Raw genomic sequence first — 15,718 nt, forward strand, 5'->3', positions numbered from 1 at the left:
AAACACATTGGAAGCTACTGCACTTTTTAAACTGTTGACTGTAAAAAAAAACACACACACACAGAGAAATGTGTATAACCTTCTAAAATCAATGTGTGCTGCTTTAAAATATTTGTCTGCACAAGTTTCTGCCCTCTAAAAGAGGAGGCGTGCAGGCTAAAGCTGGTCCATCAAACATTTTTGGAGCTTCAAGGTGTGGGGTTGATGTTGTACTAGAGTGCCCTCTAGTGTTGACGAGTTAGTTGTGCCCTTGTTCACCTGAAACCACATAAACGGTGTAGTCTACTGCTGCCACACAGTTCAGTTCAGGTTTGATGATTCATCCACAAAAGTTACATTTGCATTTCACCGTTTGCTTGTTTTGCCACTTTTATTCCCTCCAGTTGCACACAAATGCATGTCTTTGTATCATCTTTCAGGAGCCGAACAAACTCTCAGAGTCAGACATGTAAGGGCTGGTCTACAGCGTTAAACAAGCCTGAAATCTGTTCTTAGATTGCCGTAATGTAAGCCTGACAATTCACCAAAAGTAAAGACTGGTTTATTTTAAGCTGTAACAGTTAGCCACCCGACCCCCAGGCCAACTTCTGAACTAAGACCTGTTTCCATGGCAACACTCAGTGACACCGACTGGAAAAAAAAGGGAGGAAAACATGTCTTATTTATCGTAATAACACTGCAGAGAGAGCAATGAGGGTTTTTTTTAAAGACCCCCTGTGATGAAGATTAAGTTTTTACCTTGTTATTGTACATATATGGTGTTTTTAATATGCTACAAGAGACATGATGAGTGGAATAAGCAGTCCATGTTATGTATGAAGTGTACTGATGATGGTCTCGCAAACACAGATTCAGAGTTTTATCCTTAACAAACCTACAAACAAAATCCTGTCTAGCTTTACTTGCTTTTCTTTACCATTTTTAACTTCTTTTCCAAAAATCTTCTTTTGTCTACGTGTGTATTATTATACTACTTGCTTCATTTGCTTCAAAATATTATATAATGTAAAAGCATTATTTTCTCCCAAATTCGTTCTCCTGAAGCTACTCAAAAACCTGACCGTTTTGTGGAGCAGATGAATTTAGACCTTTGACTGAATTGTAAATATTACGTCAAACATTAGCCACTGCCGAAACCTGTTTGTGGAAACCGGTTCCAGGTTTTGTGATTTAATCCTCCTGTTGCCCTCATTTATGGACACCAAAAAATATTGTTTCCTTGTCTGAAAAAATCCAAAAATTCAGCAAAAAAAATTCCCAAAATTTCTGAAAATTTGCAAAACTTTCAGGAAGAAAATTCCAATAATTCCTCAAAAGTTTCCCTTAAAAATTTTATTTTTAAAAAAAGATCCAATAAATTTGGCAAGAAAATTCTTGTAAATATTTTCAAAAAGTGAGTAAAAATCTTTAAAAAAATCCTAGAAATATCCAAAATGATTACATGTATGTATATATATATATATATATATATATATATATATATATATATATGAACTTCCAATATTTTCTTTAAGAACATTCATAAAAAAAAAATGAATCAAAATCCAGCAAAATCCCCCCCCCCCCCCCCCCCACACACACACACACACACACACACATTTTCAAGCTTTAAAACGGGTCAATTTTGACCCTCAGGATGACATAAGGATTAAAGAAACAGTTCAAAATGGGAAATATGTTAATTTGCTCAGTGTTGGCTTTATGCCAAGATTGAATAATATTTGCTTAATATGAAGACAAAACCAGAAGACTGTTAGCTTAGCTTAGCATAATGAATAGGAGGAGACAACAGCAAAATCTGCTCACTAATTAATGTCTTATATCTTGTTCGTTTAACTAATCCATGCAGACGTAGGTACAGTTTAGTGAGATTAGGTACTCTATGTGTCAATTTTTGTTTTTGCAGTAATTTTGCAAATAGAGACTGAAACAAGTCACCAGCAAAGTTTTGTATTGATGAAACAGAAACAACACGATGTGTCAGTTTGGTGGCTTTGGAGGTGCTGATTGAGTTTTTGTCACTTTTGGAAAGAGTGATGCTGCTGAAAGGACACAAATGAGAATAATAACATCATCACCTAACTTTTGCCTTAAGTTAAAGTACCAAGGAGTCACAGCAAAAACATTCCTGCATGCACAGAAATACGACCAGCAAAATGTATTTAAAATATCGACAGTAAATCTAGTTGATGCATTAAAAAATGAAGTATTTCAACATTAGATTGTTAACTCTGGTGCTGCAGTGTGTTAGTAGTATTTGACGTTCTGCAGCAGGTTGAACGTGTTGCTGGTTTTAGTGATGTTATCTACATTTAGATGCTTGGTTCAGTTGATCCCAACCTTAGGGCAGGAAACAGGGAAGTGCTGCAAATGTGTATTCAGTTTTTCTTCTTTGTTTCTTGCTTTGTATAATGCCAGTTACTTCTCTCTTTTGACCTTGAATATTTATGTAAATAGAACCTCAGAGAAATTGAAGCCCTTTAGTGGAAATGCTGACAAGTGACAGAAAGCTGAAATGAGACGAGTTACTTCTATTTTTGTAAACAGTCTATACCCACAGCTACACTTTTTATTTGTTTTCAAAATGCAAAATCTTATTCACAAAATAATGACTGACTAGAGCTACCAAGTAAAGCAGGGCAATTAAACTCGAATGCGGTACTTAAATAAATATACCATCTCTGTGAAGCAGCTCCGTCTTTTTTAAACCGACTGATTAAAGAGCAGAAACAAACTTCGGCGTGCCCTCAAGTCACTCCAGTATTTATTCATGCACAGCTTTCATGCCGGCTTTAAGTGATGCAATGTCAGCAGATTTCATATTTCAACTTTTGAAACAGTGTTTGTCTTTGGATTTGTCTTATTTCAACTGGAGAGGCTTGTTTTGCAGCCCATTGTGTGTAGTGACAAATAGCTGCAGATCCTAATGCTCTGCACAGCAAAGGAAAGCCCTGCAGCCATCTGTTGCAGTCAGGTTTAGCATCTCTCCACCAAGCACGCCTCAACCTGCCTCCTCAGCACCTTTCAGCGGTTTGCACATATTATTCCTCACATGTGAAGCTGCTCAGAAGTGTGTATTTACGCTCCATTCAAACCAGTGTTGGCAGGTAGACCCGCTGTCTGCACACATGTAACATTAATCTGATGATCCCCGTTGCAAAACACCACCAAGCAGCCTCCACCTTTATCTCTTTTCAAACAAGTGTTTCATTGTGAGAGGCTGATGTGTCTCTTGTGCTCGCTGCAGATGAAACCAAAGACTTGATGAACAGCTCCAGCAGAGCCTCTGTAGTCCTGATCAGAAGAATATTCACGCTGAGGTTGAGAGGCAGCACAAAAATGGAGAGCACACTCACGAACCCTATCATTACATTCACCCCCAGGCAGGGAAAACCCCACCGCCGCCACCCACACCGGCTCCCGTGTTGCGAGTCCACATGTTCCTCTGTGATAAATGTCATGGATGCACCTCTCTTTGTCCTCCCCTGCTCCTGTCCTCCAGACAAACACCCGGGGGAGATGAGGACAAAGTCTCCATGGTGACGCGCCGACATCTGCACGCTGTTCCAGGAATACGCTCTGTGAACGGTGCAGCTGCTCTCTGTTTTCTCTGGGTCAACACGCTGTGCCGGCTGTGACAGCGACGTCCCAGGATTCACAGGCTTGAAGGGTGCAGATGACGCTGGAATGAGGTTGCAGTCATCTTTATTGTCAACTCCATGCTTCTCTTTGTGTGTCCTCTCCGCCTGATGTCCTCTATGCAGGCCTGTGCTGCTGCTGCTCAGGAGGATGAGGAGGAGGAAGAGGAAGGCCGCGACCCAGCAGGGGCTCACAGATAAGGGCATGGGGCTGAACAGGTTGGGCAGACAGCTGACAAGGGAGTCGGTTGCGTGCACACAGGCTACAGCCCACGCTTCCTCCAGCTTCCATCGCCACCTGACATTGAAGGCGACGGTGACCCACACTGACAGGCAGCAGAGGTAGCCGACAACATGAGACAGCCTTCTGTCTTCATCTGAGCTGTCCTCTTCCTCCACGTTTACCTTTCCAGCATCACAGCGCTGCCCGTCAGAGCCCACCGTCTGACTCACCGTCCTCTGAGGCAACAGCAGTCTGACCAGAGTCTCCACAGCAATCAGCGGTGTGGTCAGGAGCAGCACGGCTCCGTAGGTGTGGCTGAGAAAGAGCAGGAAGCGCAGGGCGATGACATCCCCCAGTGTGGTCAGTTCAGTCAGCCAGGACTCAAAGAGGCAAAGGAAAGTCAGAAAAACTGTGGACACAAAAAGAGTCAGTCAGTTAGATGAGTGACAGCCTTAAAAACTGAAATTAAAGGGCGACTTCAAATCACAAATAGATTTTTTTTTCTCTAAGGCACAAGTTCCAAAAAGCTTCTCATCATGCAACTCAACCAACACTTAGTTAACCCTGGTGTTGTCCTGCAGGTCAAACTGACTTGTTTTACAGTTTGAAAATATGGGGGGGAAGTATATTTTCACAGTGAAACTTCTGATGTCCACATTTTCAACATTTTTGGTAATTTTTTGAACATTTTTTGGTGAAAAGAAAGAAATGTTAAAAATATGTCTTGAGAACATGCACACAAAAAAAATCAACCAAAATCCAGCGAATTTTGCTGGATTTTGGTTGATTTTTTGAGAATGTTCTTTATGAAAATATTAGACGTCTTACTGATGTATACAGTATGTAATCACTTTAGATATTTTTAGGATTTTTTGGAAGATTTTTACTCTTTAAAAAAAGAATTTACAAGAACTTTCTTGCCAAATTTTGGGGATTTTTTTAAAATAAAACTTTGAAGGGAAACTTTTAAGGAATTATTAGAATTTTCTTCCTGAAAGTTTTGCAAATTTTCAGAAATTTGAGTAATTTTTTGCTGAATTTTTGAATTTTTTTCAGACAAGGAAACAATATGTCTTGGTGCCAGTAAATGAGGACAACAGGAGGGTTAAAAACCAAGAAATAAAGTGTGATTATTTTATGATCACTAAATCTGTAACACTATTCTTGTGTAAGCAGTAAGATTTCAGAACAAGGTGAAAAGATTCATCATACGTTCTAAATGTCAAAGGTGACATCTTGATGTCACTGTTTGTCAATTTTAGTAAAAGTTTGCAGTCACAGAGAAAGAAACCGAGCAAATGTTCACAAATTAGAAGCTATAGACAAGGCTTTCCTGAGCATTGGTGCATGTTGCAGTTTTCTTGTTGTTGCCATCAATTTACAAAGCAGTTCATGAAGTCAACAAATACCACACAATGTAAAACGCTCTAATACATCATAATACATGTACTCAGGTGCTGTACTTACTGTCAGTACATTTTCATGGACTTCAGTGTTTTTATTTAATTTTATAAGAGTTTATATGAGTTGTCTAAGAGAAAAAATATTATTTTTATCTGTGGAGACATAATCATACGCCATATATTCAACCACAAATGCAGTCAAAATCTCAGCAACAAGCACGCCGTCGGTCACAGCTTCACCCAGCAGAGCAGCTGCTGCTGTGATCACAGCCGGCCGTTCATACAGCCACAGTTCGACCTTTAAAAATAGCAATAAATGCATCGTGTAAAGAGTAACAGCATCTCTCCTTTCCCTCCTAAACTGAAAGTGTCTGATAGGTGTCCTGGACCAAACTTACTATAGTTGCTTCTTTTAAAGGCAAGCTTCTTGCCTTTAAAAGAAGTATTTGCTGCTCTTGCCAGCTGAATGTTTCATGCCTGTTTAATCTCTGACCATCACTGTTGGGTGCAGTCAGAAACAGGTTCTGGTACACCTGTGACTACACCCGGCAGGGACGGTGAAAGGTCATAGAACATAGCTGTAGAGCACTGCAGCAAAGTGGAGGGTTAAACCACTTCAGGTCAGCAAAACTGATATGAAATATGGGAGATTTGGATCTTTAGAATGATTTTCAGTTTGATCCTTCATGTATATTTTTCTGCTAATACTTATACTTGTAGTTCTTAAGAGTGATGAATGCAGGGTTTTGACTTGAAACATGCTACTACAGATAGTTTTGTTATCAACAAAGCCCTGCAGTGATCAGTACAGTCCACCTAGTCGTGTCCTCACCTGTGACCAAGAAGTCAGTGAAGATCAGGAGGCAGCAGCAGCAGAAGCTGACGGGACTGTAGGAGGCAGCCAGAGAGGGCAGGAACAGAAGACTGCAGGCCAGTTTACATGCACACAACACCGCTGCTCCTTCCAACACACCATCCATGGCTGCAACACAACAACACACACGGGTCACCATATCAAAGAACAGGTTTTCTTCTAGCCTTGGGGTTGAGGAGCTCAGGAATGCCCGCTGCTCTTCTGACAGTCAACCCCCCACCTTTAACAGTGGTAAATACTCCTGTAACATTTCATAAACTCGCATAAACTTTTTACGCAATCATCCCTGTTCCGGTGAATGTTTCTGCCTCGTGGTTCCAGATCAATATTTGGTTGTGTACATTAGTGATGAACCCTGGACCAGACAGTTGTGCACAGCTGATCAGAATGAAGAAGCTCAGGAATAAGCTCGTCTGTCTGCATGTGTCCCATTGCGCTATTGCATTACACATTATTTTAAATCTAGATATTTTCCTTTACAACCCCTCACTAATGTGCAAATCTGCAGTAGACGTGTGAGCTCAGACTCTGTTGATATGACTGACTGCAAATATGACCCTGACACTGAATACTCAGGCTGGTTTAACCTGTTCAAACATCTCCACCGTCTCTATTACAGAAGAAAATATAAAATCCGTTTAACAGAAAAGGAGACAAATCTACATTTTGTCTGTGAAGTTCATTGGTTCTTACCTGTGCTCACGGGAGCCTACAGAGCAGCATGTCAATATGAGCTTCAAATGCTTCATCCGCTTTCTTCACCTCCCCCTTCGCTCCACCCTCACGGGGATAATGACCCTCCCCCCTCCCCTCTCGCCTCCCCCCTGCACCTGGCCTGGGGAGGTGAGACAGCATGTGCATCTCAGAGGGTGTGGCATTATTTGTACAGACAAGAAAACCAGTCCAACGACTACGTAACAGTGAGGGATGCAAAGTGCATGTCTGCGTCTCAGAGACCTGTTGACATTAGTGAAGACATACTAGATGAAAGATGCATGATGTCCAGTAAGAATGTGCAAACATTTCTGCGTTACACCCAACTTGTTCAAACTACAGGATGTTATTTCAGAGTTCACAGTAAATACATGCAGCCAGGATCTCTTACAAAGCAGGATTAGACTGTGTACAGCTAATATTTAATATCAGGCATAGAAGTATGATCTGTTTGTGCTTTAAAATGTTCCATTTGTTCCCATTTATGAATCACAAGTGACTGTTTATCGCTGTAGTTTCCTGTTATAGCTTTTGCTACAGACAGTGTAGAAAAGGCCCCAAAGTCGCCAGTTTATATCACTGTTTATGATGTACATTGTTATCTGTTCTCAGTTGTTTTTATTGCATTCCTAATCTTGTGGATGGGCCTGTTCACATGATAGTTGTGAGGTGAGTGACGTCAGGCAACGTGAGAGCGAGTGGGTGTGCGCGCTGGTCTGCTGGTTAGTGTCACTCTCGCAGAACCCTTTGCTGCAGACGGCACGTGTGTGCGTAGATGACGGAAAACCCCACACGAACCAAAGACTTGGTCTGTCTCTGTTTGATGCTGCGTAAGGAGTAAAGTACAGAAAGTATCAACGTCTGCCTCCTAGCCTTTTTTCACCTTGTACTCTGAGCGGCCTTAAGTGGTGCTCTGGCCGGCACTCCTGGTGTGATCCTGGTTATCCAACCCTGAGTCAGCACCCTATCAGACGAATAGTGATCCTCTCCTACATTTGATGGTCCTTCGAACCGGATATCAGGGTTTACATCAGTGATGGATCAACACTCAGAGTATGAGGCTCGTGGTGCACGCCCCAGACGCCATACTCGCCCTCCCGCCCGCTATGCAGATTATGATGTGGATCAACAGGGCTACATCAGTCAGAGGTACAGGGAGGATGTAGAGACTCCTCACCAAGTAAGCAGGGCCAGGATGACCCCCCTCACTTCAGCTTATGACTTTCCCCTATCGAGCCGCTTGCAGAGGCAGGACGTTATTCTTCGAGACATGGACTCGTGGTATGGTGCCGGAGACCTACAGCAGATACAAGAGAATCCGTTAGCATCCCTGCAGTCACCAGAGAGTGGTCTTGGGGAACAGTTACTCGACCCCTCGACTCCCCTATATTCAATACTGCAGCCGAGGCACCCTCACGAGGATATCAGGACAGAGTTAGAGGACATCCGTCATGAGAATCACCTGCTTCAGCAGACCCAGCAACGAATGTCATCAGATCTAGCTGAACTCAGAGCATTACGGGCAGACATGAGATGGTTAATGGGTGCTGTTCAACACCTACAATGCCAGTCTTCCCCCCATCCACGCAAGCCAGAGATCGTGCAGCCGCAACCACCGGCTGAACCTGCTGGCAAGGAACCTGCTGGCGAGGAGGAGGATGACTATCCTGCCCCACCGCCATGGCCAGATCCAGTGATCGCTGGGCTGCTACCAGCTGACCTACCACCCCCGCCACCACTACATAGCAGTGTTCAGAGAACAGACGAGCTTCCATACATTAAGGAGGAGGCTATCACAAACCCCAGTACTCATCCCTTTGGGAGCTTGCCACAAGCTCGACAGCCAGCATACATAAATGCTCCTTATCCCCACCCCTGGTTCAAGTCGACTCATCCTCCATTGCAGCCATCCAGTCTGCCTCCAACTGAGCCCAAGGTGTTGGGCTCAAGAGTGAGCCAGGATACGATCCCCAGCAGCCTCCTGGTGGGTCACAGATGCTGACACTGACGCCGCCTCCAATCAGGGCCTCCCACATTCCAGAGTCCAGCTAATATGGGCCACGGCCAACCATCCGCAACTTCTCCCGTCGTGACCCAAGTGAGTTTGCACGCCTTAAGCTCTCACTGGAGAACCTCTTACCACCCAACGCCACTGAGCTGTTTAAGTATCAAGTGTTGGTTGATCACCTTCAACTAGAAGAAGCCCGATTGATCGCAAACGCTTACCTCAACTCTCCAACGCCCTTCTCAGACACGATGGCCACTCCAAATGATAAGTTTGGTCAACCACATCAGATCGCATTAAGGCGTATTGCTGCTGTATTGGACTCACCAGATGTTAGGTGAGGAGATGCTTCTGCATTTGAGAAGTTTGCACTCCAAGTACAGTCGCTGGTGGGAATGTTGAGGACACTAGGCTTTGAAGGAGAAGCGGAATTACAGTGTGGCTCACACGTTTCTCGTTTGCTGAGCAAGTTGCCACCTGAACAGAGAGCAGAGTTTCGCCGCTGTATGTTCCATCGGGGCACACGTACTCACACCTTAGTTGACTTGTCGGACTGGCTGAAATATGAGTCTTGGTGTCAGGACACTGAAGGACAGTTGTCAGTGAGAGGGATTAGGGAGAGACCGGCACCTCGACCTGATGGTCGACAGAATAATCGCCCCATTACCATTCTCCATGGCGGGAGGCATGCTGATCAGAAGACAGAGGTTCACGCCTCAGGCAGCTCCTTTAAGGGGAACCAGAGCAAGCCTTACTGTCCATTCTGTGATAATGAGGAGCACTACCTCAGTCAGTGTGCAGCCGTATCCAGGCTGACCAAGGTTCAGTTAACTGAGTGGATTAAGAACAACAAGAGATGTTGGCGTTGTGCACGATCACATCAAGCTGCACAGTGCAACTTGAAGAAGCCATGCAGCCTTTGCCTAGGAAAACACCTTCGAGTGCTGCACGACATCAATGTGAGGCCACCTAAAGCACCAACCGTGACCCCAGAAAGCGGGACGAGGGCCACAACGGAGGTGCTATACTTAGACCGATCCACAGAAAGTAGCCGAGTCCTTCTGAAGGTCGTCAAGGTCTGCATTCACTATGGCGATAGAACACTTAATACCTACGCCGTATTAGATGATGGTTCTGAGAGAACTATGCTGCTGCCAGATGCTGCAGAGGAGTTGGGAGTGCAGGGGACCCCTGAGGATTTACCCCTGCGCACAGTTCGACAGGAGGTACAGACTCTCCATGGAGCATCAGTGTCAATTTCCATTTCCTCCCCTGCAAAGCCAAAGACCAGATTCAGGATTACAGGTGCTTTCACCACTGCACGCATTGGGCTGGCTAGCCACACCTACCCCATGGAACATCTCCGGAAGACTTACAAGCATCTCATTGGTCTTCCTATCCGAACCTTAACAGAGGTAAAGCCTTTGCTTCTCATTAGAAGTGATCATCCCCATCTTATCACTCCAATCGAGCCTGTCAGGCTGGGACCTCCAGGAGGACCTGCTGCCATCCACACGAGGCTGGGCTGGACATTGCAGGGCCCAGCTAGTGTTGTCCGTCACCTCGCTTCACCACAGCAGTGTCTATTCACTACAGTAGCACCTCAGGTGAGCGAGCTGATGAAGCATGTTGAAAGACTTTGGCAGGTTGATACAGTCCCATTCAGAAGTGACAAACTAGTCACTCGTTCAAAGCAAGACCAGGAGGCCATCAGTCTCCTTGAGACCAAGACCACCAGAGTAGAGGTCAATGGCATTCACCGTTATGCTACTCCGCTGCTCTGCCGGAGAGACATGCCCCTTCTGCAGGCTACCAAAGAAGCTGTCATGCCCAACTTAGGAAGTGTATAGCGGCGTATGGCACGAGATCCTGAACGAGCTGCAGCTTACCGAGTGGAGATGGTTAAGCCAAACAGATGGAGTCGGGGACCCTCCTTCCTCCTGCAGAGTCCAGACTCATGGCCAGTAAACCCTTCCACTGATCAGGCGCAAGATGCATCAGAGCTACGTAAGTCTGTCTTCTGTGGGGTCGCTGCAGTCACCTTAAGTCAGCCTAGTTCAGACCTACACCAGCATAGTTCCTGGAAGTAGTTGCTGGAAGTGACAGCACAGGAGTTGCACGGGGCGGCCGCCTCTGATGGTCATCCCACCGCAGAAGAATATTGCCAAGCTGAGCGGTTGATCCTCCAGAGAGCTCAGAAGGATAGTTTCTCACAAGAGTACAGCTTACTGAAAGCAGGAAAACCAGTTCCTAAAAGCAGCAGGCTTCTCACACTGTCACCTGAATGGGATGGCAAGGGAGAACTCATTCACGTTGGAGGACGACTCCGTCGATCAGAAGACCTGGAGTTGACCACTCTTCATCCAGTCATCCTAGACCCAAGTCATCCAGCAACTAAGCTTTTTATTCGGGAGTTTGACCATCGACTCCGCCACCCAGGCCCAGAACGGGTATTTGCGGAGCTTCGGCACTCTTTCTGGATTCTGCGAGGAGATGAAGCTGTTAGGCGGCACCAGCACTGCTGCCCTGATTGCCAGCGATGGAGAGCCAAACCAGCCATACCGAAGATGGCGGACCTTCCACCAGCCCGTCTACTCTTATTCAAACCTGCTTTCTATTATACTGGGATGGACTGCTTTGGGCCCTTTGAAGTAAAGGTGGGCCGGCGGCGGGAGAAGAGATGGGGGATCATTTTCAAGTGCCTTACCACCAGGGTAGTGTACCTGGACCTCCTGACTGCCATTGATACGGATGGCTTCCTAATGGCTCTCCGTCGGTTCATCGCCTGCAGAGGAGCACCTGCAGAGCTGTTCTCCGATCAGGGGACAAACTTCAAGGGAGGGGAGAGGGAGCTTCGGGAGGCCTTTGCTGAGATCTCTCCTGCATTACGGGAACACCTTGCACCACAGAAGATCGCCTTCCACTTTAACCCCCCTGCAGCCCCACACTTCAGAGGAGTTTGGGAGAGGGAGATCCGCTCAGTCAAGAATGCTCTTTATGCCACAGTGGGAGCGCAGTCTGTGACTGAAGAAGTGCTTCGCACGGTGCTCACGGAGGTGGAAGGTATTCTAAATAGCAAGCCTCTGGGCTATGTGTCCTCAGATGCCAGTGACCCGGACCCAGTGACTCCTAATGTTCTCCTGATGGGGCGGCCTGATGGGTCACTCCCTCAGGTCGTCTACCTGGGGACCAAGCTTATCAGTCGCCGCCGATGGAAGCACTCACAAGTTCTGGCTGACCACTTCTGGGCTCGCTTCATTCGGCTCTATGTACCCAATCTGCAAGTCCGCCAGAAGTGGCAGGCTTCGGGAGCTAACATTGCCCAAAACTGTGTAGTGATGATTGCTGATCCACAACTTCCCAGAGCCTTATGGCCTATTGAGAGAGTGATCAAGACTCACTCGAGCCCTGATGGGCGCATCCGGTCTGCAGATGTGACAACACGGTCTCACGGGGATTCGTGAAACTGTCACGTCAGTTTTTGTTTCGGTTTCATGCGCACCAACACGATGTCGTCATGTTTTTCGTGCCGCTCACCACGAGCGAAACCCGCTGTGGTAATCACATCTGAAAGTGGTTTATACCGGCGGATTCATGACGATCTAAGCTGTCCATCGGCGTTTGCGGCTGCCGCTGTGGCCGCCGGACATTCTTTAAATTCCTATGCAAATTCGGCGGATTCATGACGATCGAAGCTGTCCATCGGCATTTGCGGCCGCCGCCGCGGCCGCCATTGCGGCCACCGGACATCACATCTGAAAGTGGTTTATACCGGCGGATTCATGACAATTTAAGCTGTCCATCGGCGTTTGCGGCCGCTGCTGCAGCCGGATGTCTGGCGGCCGCAATGGCGGCCGCAATGGCGGCCGCAATGGCGGCGGCGGCAGCGGCCGCAAACGCCGATGGACATCTTAGATTATCATGAATCCGCCGGTATAAACCACTTTCAGATGTGATTACCACAGCGGGTTTCGCTCGTGGTGAGCGGCACGAAAAACATGACGACATCGTGTTGGTGCGCACGAAACCGAAACAAAAACTGACGTGACAGTTTCACGAATCCCCGTGAGACCGGGCTGGATGTGAAGGTGAGAGAAAGAGTTTACACCCGGCCAGTGGCCAGGCTGGTTGTACTCCCTGCTCTCCCGTCTGGGGAGAATGAGGGCACTTCGACTTCTACAACCTCATCCCCACCATAGACTTTGGTTCCTTTAGAGATGAGCAAATGTATTACATACATTTGGGGGTGGCTGTAGAAAAGGCCTCAAAGTCGCCAGTTTATATCACTGTTTATGATGTACATTGTTATCTGTTCTCAGTTGTTTTTATTGCATTCCTAATCTTGTGGATGGGCCTGTTCACGTGATAGTTGTGTGGTGAGTGACGTCAGGCAGCGTGAGAGCGAGTGGGTATGTGCGCTGGTCTGCTGGTTAGTGTCACTCTCGCAGGACCCTTTGCTGCAGACGGCACGTGTGTGCATAGATGACGGAAAACCCCACACGAACCAAAGACTTGGTCTGTCTCTGTTTGATGCTGCGTAAGGAGTAAAGTACAGAAAGTATCAACGTATGCCTCCTAGCCTTTTTTCACCTTGTACTCTGAGCGGCCTTAAGTGGTGCTCTGGCCGGCACTCCTGGTGTGATCCTGGTTATCCAACCCTGAGTCAGCACCCTATCAGATGAATAGTGATCCTCTCCTACAGACAGGATGGTCCTGGTAAACCAACAGGGGGGAGTTGGACTGTACATTATTTGTCTATAAGTCTCTCCAAGTAAACACTGCCTCCTTGTCTCTGCACTGTGGTTACATCTAAACACAACACTAATGAGGATCAGGACAGTTCACTGTGACTTTAGTTGTATCTCATGTTCTGAGTACCTGTCCTGGAGCTTTTGATTCTATTACGTGACATTATGAAATTCTAAATGTTTACATTTCTTAGCATTTCTTGTTCAACAAAAGCTGAGATTAGAAATAATTCATTCTAGATGTGCAAGAAAGCTCCAAACATTTAAAACTGGATTTTTAAATTCAGCTTTTTTGGCAGGATGGATCAGAAAAACAGACATTTGAATATTTGCATCTCCGTGACAATGAGGCAAATTTGATCTGCCGTGGAAGAGCTCGTCTGATGGTCAAAACAAATTCTGTTTGTTGTTCATTTCTCCTTCTAAACAGGTTTCTTCCGGAAATAAAAAGATTCTGATCTGACTGATAATGCCTGCTTAAAATGTAAGTAATTAAGTGCAACAATTGAGTTCCTGGTTTTAAGCTCCATCCAGTGAAGTGTTGAACTGCTTTTAAAAACAGGAGCCTCATAGATAAATGATAGAGTCCTACTGATTTAAAATTTACAAACCACAGTCTCTTTACATGACTTGTTGACTTTTAGATTGTCCTCAAATTTTTTTCAAAATAATGTTTCTGTGAGATTCGGAGGCCTATTTAAGCCTGTGTACTTTTTAAAATACTTATTCCATAGCAAGACTTTAAAGATCTTATAAGTAGTCATCTGTAACTGCTCACACTTCCACTACCAGTCAAATTTAATGGTTTTTCTTTATTTTCGTGACTATTTACATTGTAGATTCTCACTGAAAACTATGAATGAACACATGTGAATTATGTAGGAAACAAAAAAGTGTGAAATAAGTCAAAACATGTTTTATATTTTAGATTCTTTAAAATAGCCACCCTTTGCTTTGATTCTTGGCATTCTCTCCATGACCTTCATGAGGTAGTCACCTGAAATGGTTTTCCAACAGTCTTGAAGGAGTTCCCAGAGATGCTGAGCACTTGTTGGCTCTTTTGTCTTCACTCTGTGGTCCATCTCATCCCAATCATCTGGACTGGGTTTAGGTCAGATGACTGTAGAGGACAGGTCATCTGAGCAGCACTCCATCATCCTAAATAGTCATGAAAATAAAGAAAAAAACATAAAATGAAAAGATGTGTCCGAACTTTTGACCGGCAGTGTATGTTTCAGCCCAAGTTACAGATTTGTGCTGAGGGATCATCAGGTCACTGTTTTCCACGTCTGCTGTGCCTCTTGGTAGTTACTTCATTTGGATCCATTTTACATTCTCCATCTGACTCGCGACACAGTTTTGCATCTTGCATAGATATGTAAATGTAGGATTTGAAGGTTTGAGTGTGTGTGTTTTATGTGCATGAACGAAAGCCTCCACAGTGAGCGCTGACAGAAACTGACACCTGTGGATGAATGTTACAAACCTTTAGTATACAGAAGCAGTTCACTTCATGGATAAAAGTTACTTTTGTGCAGTAAAACAGCCCTTTAGACTGTTGTGGGTGATAGCAGGTTCATTGTTTTGCTGGTAATTTACACTTGAAGTGATATGTTTCACTCAGTTGCTCAGTTTAATACAATGCACTAAATCCAAGCTTAGAGAGGTGCTGATTCACCTGTGTGCTCATTATGGAGGCTCTAGTTTGTGTAGCTGTTGAATTTGACTACTGTAACCACTAAATATCCACTTGTTCACTAAAAAAAAAGAGATAAAAATAAAAAAAATCTTGGGCACAGCATTGTACGTGATTCAAGCAGACAGCTCAAATTAAAACACATTTTAAGATACCAAAAAAACAGAAGTAGTAGTTTCTTTAATGTATAATTTGTCAAAAATTATTCAGAAATGGCCTCACTGATCTGAGTGGGATGTACCAGCTTCCAAAGCAACCCTCAAGCTGTATCAGCACAACTTCAAAATAGGAACAAACTAATAAATAATTTGATAATTTAGTGCAGAATCTGATTATGGTTAGGATTTATGGCATGTCAACAGGTTTACTATGATATCTTTTGATTACACTTTTTTCTCAATTGTATAATATTTAGAA

The 15,718-nt window shown here is 44.9% G+C and overlaps 1 protein-coding gene across 2 annotated transcripts; it reads right to left on the reverse strand.

Moving 5' to 3' along the window:
* Positions 1-2,747: 2,747 nt before the first annotated feature.
* LOC110961972 (uncharacterized) lies at positions 2,748-6,891 on the reverse strand. 2 transcript variants are annotated; one of them, XM_022209797.2, is made up of 3 exons: positions 6,832-6,891; positions 6,097-6,246; positions 2,748-4,270 (listed from the first exon to the last, which is right to left on the reverse strand). In XM_022209797.2, the coding sequence occupies exons 2-3, from the start codon at positions 6,242-6,244 to the stop codon at positions 3,195-3,197; spliced, it is 1,224 nt and encodes a 407-aa protein (XP_022065489.1). In that variant the 5' UTR covers positions 6,245-6,246; positions 6,832-6,891; the 3' UTR covers positions 2,748-3,194. The 2 variants fall into 2 exon arrangements, with proteins under 2 accessions (XP_022065489.1, XP_022065488.1); XM_022209796.2 differs by lacking the exon at positions 6,832-6,891 and having other exon boundaries at positions 6,097-6,806.
* Between the last annotated feature and the right edge of the window lie 8,827 nt (positions 6,892-15,718).

The sequence above is a fragment of the Acanthochromis polyacanthus genome, chromosome 5, assembly GCF_021347895.1.
Source record: "Acanthochromis polyacanthus isolate Apoly-LR-REF ecotype Palm Island chromosome 5, KAUST_Apoly_ChrSc, whole genome shotgun sequence".
Classification (NCBI taxonomy): Eukaryota; Metazoa; Chordata; class Actinopteri; family Pomacentridae; genus Acanthochromis; species Acanthochromis polyacanthus.

Bases quoted from the DNA above. Each gene is read 5' to 3' on its own strand.
- LOC110961972 (XM_022209796.2), bottom strand. From the start codon at position 6,277: ATGGTGACCCGTGTGTGTTGTTGTGTTGCAGCCATGGATGGTGTGTTG. The intron at 4,271-6,096 runs GTGAGGACACGA...TTGTGTCCACAG, and splicing joins CACTGACTTCTTGGTCACAG to TTTTTCTGACTTTCCTTTGC.